At 32.5% G+C, this 11,234-nt stretch overlaps 1 protein-coding gene across 2 annotated transcripts in view; it reads left to right on the plus strand.

Moving 5' to 3' along the window:
- LOC105247808 (matrix metalloproteinase-2-like) overlaps positions 1-11,234 on the plus strand; it is a 166,702-nt gene that overhangs the window by 133,751 nt on the left and 21,717 nt on the right. For both annotated transcript variants that reach the window (XM_025412632.1, XM_025412630.1), the window contains 3 exons: positions 567-713; positions 1,387-1,529; positions 7,697-7,855. In XM_025412632.1, coding sequence (XP_025268417.1) covers positions 567-713; positions 1,387-1,529; positions 7,697-7,855 — 449 coding nt within the window. The remainder of the gene's footprint in view (positions 1-566; positions 714-1,386; positions 1,530-7,696; positions 7,856-11,234) is intronic.

The raw sequence follows: 11,234 nt of genomic DNA on the forward strand, positions 1-11,234 counted from the left end.
AGATTTCGTTATTTAATCGAGCGCGCGATTAAATTTTTTTTCACTCGAAAAATTACATTCGAAATTAAAATTAACCGCGTCATGGAAAACTCATATTTTCTCTAACAAACGATAATTTGAAAATTTAAGATTTATTTTATTTAAACAAAAAATAGAAAATTCAAAAGAAATACAAATTAGTAAAAATACGGAAACCATAACTTTACTTTTCCAGCTCATTTATATATCATGTATGTATAAATTATAAAGTACGCACTGTATAAACATTATCTTATCGTATAATTACGTTCAAACTTTAATGTTGACAATCTTAAAATGTCACATGTATGACGCATTTCCTTCGTCTTTACGTAGCGGTCGCGTGTAGGTATAATTGATAATAAGGCAAACACTTGAGCGGAGCGGGCGTAATCGATCAGTGGGGGTTTGCTCAGCGTTTATCGGGAATCGTCTTGGCGAACGCTGAGCAAATGTTCCCTATTTATGTCACCATACGTCCTTCATATCGTCGATTAATCGATTAATTGATTTCTTACAAGGGGACGTTTCTCCCGTTTCTGTTGCAGTTTGAGATCCGAGCAGCCCAGCGGTCTGGACACAGGCGGGGTCCGACTGGAATTGAGCAAGGCTCTCAACCTTTGGGCTAGAAATTCGAAACTCACCTTTCAAGAGATCAACAGCGACCACGCCGACATCCTGGTCTACTTCCATCGGTAAGTTTAATATGTAAATTGCAGTTTATATTTACATATTTTCATCTGATTTATGCGATGATAAATCATTTTACGCGTTAAAAATATTTACATTATAAAAATAACGAATTTTACGGTAAATGCACTTTACTAAATAAAAAATTTTGTACTTTATACATTTTTTAAGTAAAAAAGAGGAAAGGTAATTTTAAAAATCAAGTAAGTGCACTTTACATTTCAAAATATACAGTAAGTGCACTTTTTAAAGTAAAAAGAGAAAAGGTAATTCTAAAAATCAACAGTAAGTGCACTTTACATCTCAAAATGTACAATAAGTGCACTTTACTAAATAAAAATACTTTACTTTAGATATATTAAAAAGGAGAGATAATTTTAAAAGTCAGTTTGACATTTGATAGGGATTCGAGGGATTTGGAAAATTCGAGCTTTGGTACGAAACGTGGGGCAATTTTGCTTAATTATGTTTCACTAGCGTTTGAAATTTCCACTATATTGGGCGGCACGATATCCCGTATACGATATAATAATAATAATAACATTGTAACGTAATTCTACGCGAAAATTCCGTGACATAATTCCACAGTAGCCATATATAGGTATAGAATGCAAACTCACGGCGGCCAATAATTTTGTTCGGTAAAACGCCACGTAATATTCCCTGCGCATTATTCAGGGGTTATCACGGAGATGGATATCCGTTCGATGGCAGAGGTCAGATCCTGGCGCACGCGTTCTTCCCGGGCAAGGATCGCGGCGGGGACGCTCACTTCGACGAGGAGGAGATATGGTTGCTGAAGGACGATAGCAACGAGGAAGGTGAGTGGATTAGAAATTTTCCGATTCCGATCGAGAAACAATTCGAACGGGCTCGAACTTGAGCAACATCCTCTCTCTCCCTCGCTCTCGAATAACTGAACTCCGAACTCGGCTGAAGTAGCAAAGCAAAGGAGGGAACAAGCGGAAGCTACTTAATTCTGTTTGCGATGGATACTATTCACGCTCGAATTGTTTTTGTCCGAATCGTATTGATGCTCCGGGCGAAATCGGTTCGGCCAACTGTACGAAATGTTTCCGCTTCTCTTCCAACATCCCCTGCGATAGACTTTCACGCAACGATCGAGGTAACCGCATTTTGGCGGCGAGCCAAATCGACCACCCGATACAAGACGCGTGGTCACGTCGTCCGAACTAAAGGTTCCGCTTCGCTCGAGAAAGCGGTCCTTCGATTCTATCAAAGCCTCCGTTATATCGTTAGGATCGATATAAAATGCCGGATATGATGCATAAAGGTATTCGTATGAGCAGTGTAGGAGGATATTTGAAATGCTTACGAGCCTCCTTTATCGATTCCTTTGTCTCCTTTCTCCTAACGTCATAAAAATCGCTTTCGAAATTTGTCTTCAAACGATTTTTCTGAGATACATATATTATCAGTCGCGCGTTTCCGCAAAGAGTATATATTTGTGAATTAAATGTAGGATTATTTAATTATTTTCCCTCGTCTTTTTTATTAGATTGAAAACTTTTTTTATGCAGAATTAATTGTAATTAATTCAATTTATTAAATCCTTATACCTTCTTCAGGAATATATTTAATAAATTAAATTATAATTAATGACGAGCATGAGTAAGAAAGAGCAGGTCAGGCGCGACAGACAACCTGTTGGAATGATTAACAGTATTTCCTTAATGGGTCGATTTGCGTTTAATTAGTGCACGATCGAGACGATGACTTGCAAGATATAGACAGGACCGAGCGAATCCATCTGTCTTTCGTGCTTGCTCTTCGAGGTTGTTTAATTGCGTGATTCGTATCGCATCGAGCAATTATGATGACAATTAGCTAACTGGTGCACAATAGTGTTTGCCCATTAACGTGCTGCAACTCCTAGATTTATATTTCTCGAGATAGACCTCGTTTCTTTCGCGATTTCTCGTTTAGAGTTGCCTTTAACATCAGAATGTTTTTATAACAATTATATAATAATTATATAATAATTATATAACAATTATTTAATAAGTCTTATACGTGATAAAGATATTAATTCTATATGTATTACAAGCTACTAAATTAAATATTAGTACTATTAATAATTATATTTCTATTAATAATAATTATTAATAACTATTAATAGAAATATATTTATTAATTATTAATGGATATTGATAGAAATATATTTATTAATTATTAATTATTATATTTCTCTTTGTAAATTATAAATTAAAATATCTAGTATAAAATACTTTGTTGCAGAAAATAGTAAGAAAATGTACATTAAAAAGATAATTATTGTACATGGATATTTTTAGCCAAATATTTATTAATTTTGACTTACCAATTCTTTTGCAAGTAGAAAATTATATATAACATCGAATTAACAGATGATTTTTAGCTCGATTATTTTATAACAAATTGGAGCTCTTCCCTATTGCAAGCGTTTAATTACTTTTCATTTTCGCCAAAACAGGCTTTATTTCATTGATTCATTACTGGAGGGAGGGTAATTAGCAGAGAATAATTAGGGGCGATTTACATCCGGTTGACGATTTATCGCGAGTATCGCGGGGAAGACGTGAAATATTCTAGTCGATATGTCCGCCCTCATGCAACTCGAGCGCAGCAACACAATCCATCGTATCGTTTTTACCGCATTACTGCAACGTCGTTGCAACATTCTGCATAATACGTTTCTGTATTTTCTTCGCGTTGCGTCGCGTCATACTCCACTTTCCGCAGCCGGAAGTTTCGAGCGACGGCGAACGAACATCGCGAAGTACAACCAGCTTTTTCCTCGGCAAGAACTAATTTGCTCTCGCGCAAAATCGCTTTGTAGAAATAAAGCTACAAGCGAAAATCTTCAGGGAACGCGAAGACGGTGCGAAGAGTTAAAAAAAAAATTTACAAAGATAATCTCTCTCTTTTAGGACCGCGAAATTTTTGTACAGATTAAAATTTTGATTTATATTGCTTAAATACATTAAATACATACTGTGTTGTCACATAACTAATTATTATACTAAAACATTGAGTTATAATATTAAATCATATATATAATAAATAGATATACATATTTTTAATGAATTACATATATAAATAATTTAAATTAATTTTTTTTGAGAGACTTTTTTAGAACAAAATCTTAGACAAATACGAAAAGAAGGTTTAACGGAATTCTCAGAAAAATTGTTTTCTGGAAAAGTAAATTAAATTGTCGAAAATAAATTCGAATTAATTAGAGTAATTATATAAACACACAAATATACATGTTTAAACATAATTTAATATTTATTGAAAAATTTCTGTCAAGTGCGATAAGTTCAGAATTTTATTTGAACGCAAATCATTTTCTCCGTTAGCTATCTTTCCTTCGAGAAGTTTTACGCGACCAAACATTTTAAAACTTTCGCCATAACTTACGCATTAGACGCTTAAAGTTCAATCATTACTATATATTTTTATGGCGGTGAGTTAAAATTTTCTCAGCGAAACTTTAACTTTAAGCGAGGCTTTTAATAATAACATCGTTCGTTTATTACCAACAGTAACAGCACAACGTGCGCTCGTAAATTCCTCTTTAAACGTTTTATAAACGCAATTGCGTGTACTGGCAAAACCATCGGTTAAATTTTTCTCACCCTCAGGGCGAGAGAGAAAGACTAATTTAATTGCCGCCATGTTCGAGCTATTAATTAAACGTATTAATTAATCGAATCGTTCCGATATCGGAAACCGGATTTTCTTCGGCGCGATTATATCTATAGGATTATTATTATTCTTATTATTTGGGTCCTTTCCCTCTATCGGGGTATTCGTATTTTATAGAGCATTGCTAATGTCGCGCTGGCTTAATATCAGGCACGTTCACAGTTTCCGTAGCATAGTTATAACCATCGTACATTACTGCGACACAGGACTCTCCCGCTTCCATTAACAGTCGTTGCATGCAATTCAAATTGCTAATTTCGGTACTTTATGTTGGCATCACGACATCGCGATGTTTCGACTTGTCGGCTTAAATCCTTTTGTTCGACTGTGACAAGGACGAAAATTCTCAACATGAAAGAAAGTACATTTTGCTTTCGAATTTTAATTACTATACCATATAAATTAATTACTATACCATATAAAATAATATTAAAGAATAATTTGAAATATAATTTAAATTAAGTAAATTACTTTATTAAATTAATTTTATGCAAGAATTTTAATTTTACTTGCAAAATTATTTAAAGTACAATGTCTAAAATCTATTAATATGATTAAATTAATTAGAAAAAAATGTTCTATAATGAATAATAAATTTTCTATACATATTATTAAAGAACTCTAGTTATCTTTAAGTTTATTATGAAACTGAAAAAGGCAGTGGCGATTTTGGAAAGCCCTGTACGTAAATTCTCTATAAATGTCGAGTTTGATTTCAATAAGATAGTTATCAGAGTTGTTCTCGTTGATCGAATCAAAAGATCTTTGCGATATCGATGTACTACGGTTAAAGAAAATTAATTCTCCACGTTGCGAGCGAATGTTTCAATGAGAGAATTAAAATTTCAAAAGCTATGCGCCCTTTCGGTTAAAAAAATTACAATCTTTGAGATCCGTTTACTCTGCTCTTTCCTTGTGTTTCTTTTCGTCCACAATTTGTCTCCAAAAGATTCGAAATTTACGAGATTTGCCAAAAATTCCGTGAAATACATGCATTTCTCTCCGACTCGAAATATTAAAAAAATATATATTAAAGTGAATATGATCGCGCGAAATTAAAGCAACTGGTATAATAATTGCTTTGATTGTCACTAGTGATTTTCATAGAGCGAGGTGAAACCTCCCACGAGACATCAGTCACACAATGTAATTCGCAAATCTAACTGTATCCCAGTTTCTCACTATTTGCAAAGATAGTACGATGGAATCTGCAGGGACGTCATTAGCAATTCATAACTGACATAACTACTGCTTGAACGCCACTCGCAAATCGGTTACATTTGTTCCCTATCCGAGATATGTATCATCCTCTCCGGTCTCTCGTCGTAACCAGGTTAATTTAAAGCGAAGGCCGCCATTAATGACGTTTGCTTAACGAGAATTATTAAGCATTCGCGTGTAGGGCGATACTACTCGCGACAGTCATTTAGGCTAATAGCTTTCGAGTGAGCAGATGTCAGTTGAGTTTGCAATTAATTTGGCAAACCGCAAATTATTATACTTGTTAAAACATCCATTTGAAATATTCAAAGTCTTCGAGGGATAGAAATTTAAAAAAAAATTGTTTTTAGATTAGATAAATATTTTTTATTTTTTTTAATAGAAATCCTTTTCTCTAAAATATATATATATAAATATCTAATGATATTTATTATTTCTTTTTAGCCACGCAATCGTTAATGTGGACGCACTTTAACATTGTACAATGTAAAGCATATAATAATTTGGTGCACACATTAGAAATTTACGCGACTTGAGAATCTCGTCGTCTCGTCTTTAGTCACGTCTCTTGTGTGTTTAACTTACGAGAGAGATGAATATAGTAACCTAAGAAGAAAGAGAAGAGATGTCCGCGAAATATAGCAAAAGTTTTCTCCTTACGGTAGACTGCACATTTATCTCTCGGTAATATTCCGATATTCATATCAGTGGAAATTCTTGAGTTAAGAGAAACTCGATATCACTTAAGCATATAAAATTTATATTGCGTTATATCGAGAAAAAATAAATAAATGAATGTATTATTTATGTTACTTCTTTAATTTTTTTAAGATTTTGGACGGAATCTTCTCTCAGAAAAATTTTTTTATCGATATAGAAATATATTGTATCTCTTTAAAAATATTTTATAATTTTTTTTAGAGAAATTTATGTAGCTCTAGGAAAAATTGCACGGCGGCTATATATCTTTTGCAACTGAGTATGAATTTACGGATGAGAATTTTTCATGAAATTTCGGCATCGAGGAATTCTCCCGCCGATACTATCAACGACTCCCGGCGATACTATCAATTTTTCCGGCAACGGCAATCCCCAGTATCGGCGATCGCTTTACAATCCTAACCCATATCTGGAAGCATACTTTTTTCGATGTGGATTGGAATCGAATCGAAGCGAAACGAAACGAAGGCGGAGATTCCGCGGTGGTGGCGGTAGTTCCCGATGCAATTGCCCGGAAAATTCGGCACGCAAAAAGTTTTCGATACGTGCTGCTTCTCTCTCACGAGGGAGTATCTTTTAAAGCAATCGTGAAAAGTAAGAAGTAAAGTAAATTTTTTAAATATATACTCAAGTGTTGATTTTTGAAAAATGTAGGATGCAAAATTGAGAAATTTATTTTACATACATATAGTTGCATGATAGATATTGTTAATTTTATATCCTTCCAAATATTTTGTCTCTAAAAAATAAACAGCATCTTTGTCTCTGCATAAACTATAAAAAAATAGAATATTATATAAAGATTAATTTATTTTGTTTTATCAAGAAGTCATTATATTTCCTTCTTGATTCTCAACAATTAACTCCAATTAAGCTAATTTCAAGCACACATTTTTAATTCTCGATTTATGTTATTTAATTCAAATTACTTGGTGTTTCCTTATAAATTATATAATAATTATATAACAAATATATAACAAATTATATAACATTTATTAGATATAAATTCTATATAATGTGTGCATGATTAATATAAATAAATTTACGTCGATACAGTATAAACTTTCTATAATAATTTAATTATTCTACTAAAGAGAGTTATACCGCTATGTTTCCCTCCTCGCGAAATATTGGCTAGACTGCGTAGTGCATAAAAATTCCGCGGCCCTGCGAATCTGTATGCCACCCCTCTTGTGTCGCATTCCGCGCACACATGCGCGGAATGCTCACAGATATTGCGGTTAACATGAACGCGCGTGAGTGGGAGGCTGCTGGCTTAGACCATGCAGATAAGCGAATCTTGAATATCCCTCTCCTCTGTTCTTTCCTCTTTCAGGTACCAGTCTGTTCGCGGTGGCCGCTCATGAATTCGGTCATTCCCTGGGACTGGCGCACAGCTCGGTCCAGGGAGCGCTTATGTATCCCTGGTATCAGGGACTGAGCCCTAACTACGAGCTGCCGGAGGACGACCGGCATGGGATTCAGCAGATGTACGGTGAGTGCTATCTTTCGTAACATTAGTATTCGCACACGATCAGGGTAATTATACGGTATTTAAGTAGCATTAGCGCGACTCTTTGATACGTGCTTCTTTAATTCCATATTCCTTTTTTATTCCATAAAAAAATGTGAAAAAACTCTTCAAGTATGTGTGTTACTCTTTATAAAAAATACTACATTTTCGGAAGATTAAATTTATTAAAATAAAATAGGGAGAAGTGTTATCGGAATTAGGATTCAATTAAAGACATTAGCTTCGAAAATATAATTATAAAGTTAAAATCCAACAAGTATGTTGATATTATTATCAATTATGAGTTTAAAAGAGGAAAAGCAAAATTCAGAATTATTAAAAATTAAAAATATTACAAATTAAAATTTAAAAATATATTATATATTAAAAATTAGAAATATAAGTTATAAATTATATTGCGACATTAAATTAAATATATTGCTTTAAACTGTAATAAGCGGGAACAGGAGCGAGAATTATACCGCGATGCGATCGTGAGATTATAGCGTTCATCGACTGTTTCATCTTTCGAGGTCCCTTCGAATACACGCGGTGAAAATCGTGCGAGCGGTTTATCTCGATTGTAAAAGTCTCGGCAATATAGTACTGGCAGATTTATGGGAGAGGGCTGTTATCAGACAGGGGGAAAATCGCGCAGCATGGATGAGCGTCGTTCGCGCAACGTTTAAATTTCGGAATTTCGGGCACGCTATCGTAACTATGGGCGTTAAGGCGATGCTGTTGCAGTCGCGACATGACGTTAGCGTGTTGGTCGGCAATTGAGAGTATATTAGAAAAGTTGTTTATTCTCTCTCTCCCTCCCTCCCTCTCTCTCTCTCTCTCTCTCTCTCTCTCTTTTCTCTCTTCTCTTTATGGCCTGCCAAGCTCAACATACAGGGGTACAGAGTAATTCACGAGGGAGGTATGTAGGTCAAATCTCTTCGTCAAATTTTTGCAACATTTTGTTTTGTCAACTGCATGCCATTCATTTTATGAATACAGTTAAATATGTATATGTGTAAAATAGATTTTTCAAAAAAGATACATTTATATAACATTTATTGTTAATATTTATGTAACATTTATACAACATTTATATAAGATTTGTTAATATTATCTGGAATTAATTGAAAATAAAGAAAATAGATTATAATATATATATATATATATATATATATATATATATGTATATTTGTTAGAAATAATACGTCGTAAAAATAAAATAAAATAGAATAAAATTTTATTATTAAATAAATATATATCTTTTTATTATTATATTTAAACAAATATATAAATGTATTATTAAACAAATATAATATATATATATATATATATATATACAATATTTTTTATTAAAATATTTCGCGTAATTTTGACATAAATAATATTTCCCAAAATTGTTTTTGACATTTATATTCGCTTGAAAATTTGATTTTTATATCGGATTATTTTATATATATTTAATATATATGTTTAATTTTGAATATACATACATACATAAAATTGCTGTTCATATATATGCGAAATTAAATATATGTATAAAGGTTCGATAAAAGGAGGGATAAAGGAGTTAAATGAAGCGAATACAGAGTCAGGAACAATCTCGCGAAACCTTATTTATGTCGAAATTACGCGAAATATTCTCGATACGTAGCGAGTTGCAGTGATACATACATATTGCTGGAATTACCCAAGTCATTTCATCTTGCGCAGAATTGTAACTTGAGCATATCGAATTACTTTGACTGTGTAGTGATGAGAAACAGCTTAGTTATATTCACCCGACCGAATTGCATGGAAATTAGCAGTCCATATGGACTTTCAAAACTAAACTCAAACTCTATAATATATATTTATCTACAAGTAAACATATATAAATATATAAAAAATTAAAATATAAATATATATATATATATATATATATATTGTTTTTTCACAAGTCTTTGCTAGATTCGTTTCAGACTTGCTGTGAAATATATACGTCGAATTTAAAGTAGATTCACTCATCCTATATGTGGCTCTTTAATCGAAATTATAGGCGGCGATATGCCGGAAATTTGAGTTTTGGAACAAGGATCTACATCCTGTGTAGTTTCGCAGTAGATAAGGTACTTTGTAGTCCGACGACGGAGTAAAGTTGGCTTTTCAGTAGCACACCCGTTCGATAGTCAGCCACCTGCATACAAGCGAACTGCGGTTGCGCTCGTCAAGTACGTAAACCATAAACGGTCTTATGGCATTTCATGCACGCACATTAGGCAAGAAGAATAATTCGATTAAACGAAAAATAAGCGCATTAAAAAAGGCCATTATTGACGTGCATTGATTCTTCACGTTATGCAAAAAGCGATAACTAGAACGCTTCTCTTTGTGCACGGATCTCTTGAATATTATTTTAAAAAAGCACGTCGATAATTTTAATTTTTTAATGATTTATTGTTATGATATGATAAAATATCGTTGAGAATAAATTTTAATATCGCTTAAATAAGAATTCTTCTATAATTTATTGAGAATCAAAGTTGACTGTGTAAGAAAATATATAGAATTCTTTGATATAAATAGAACTTATCTCTCTTTTGCGAAATATGTCTTGATTTCTCTGACAGCCAATAAGACCGACGATAAAAGTGATGCATCATATGCTTGATATAAAATGCTGTTGGAAGGTTACAAGACAACGACAAGAACTAGTTCCCGGCGGTTGTTGCAATGTTTGAAAATAGAGAAACTTTTGACCTACTATCTTTATGCAGCTGACTTTATAACGTGAAGCAGAAGGACGTGGGTATATTACACGGGCACAAATATACGCGACGTTTACCGTCTTCTCACGCAAAAATAAATCTCGTAAGGAGTTTTGCGTATAAATTTTCCGAATCTTATCTTTGAATTTTCAAACTGATTATTACATGCATTATTACTGATATTACTTTCTCGAGTCTTCGAATCTCACAAACTTTTTAGCGTGATTATAAATTATCTAATTACGTGTCACATAAAAGTTATGTCTCTCCTCCCTTGTGTGTATGTGTATTAAATTTTTTTTTCTATAATTATATATATATATATATATATATATTTATATTAATATATTTATATAATATAATTATATAGTATAATTATTGTCCATAATTACGGCATAATTTAATATATTTATATATATTAAATTATATATTAATTATATTTAATTATATTAAATTACATATTAATTTTTCAATTATATATATTTATTATATATATAAATTATATATATATATATATAAAATTATTTGATATATATTGAATTATAGATTATAAATTATTTTAACTCACTACAACGATTGATTCAATAATGCTAAGATGTGCTAAGATTATTATT

Source organism: Camponotus floridanus, unplaced genomic scaffold (genome assembly GCF_003227725.1).
Source record: "Camponotus floridanus strain SB8 unplaced genomic scaffold, Cflo_v7.5 scaffold109, whole genome shotgun sequence".
Classification (NCBI taxonomy): Eukaryota; Metazoa; Arthropoda; class Insecta; order Hymenoptera; family Formicidae; genus Camponotus; species Camponotus floridanus.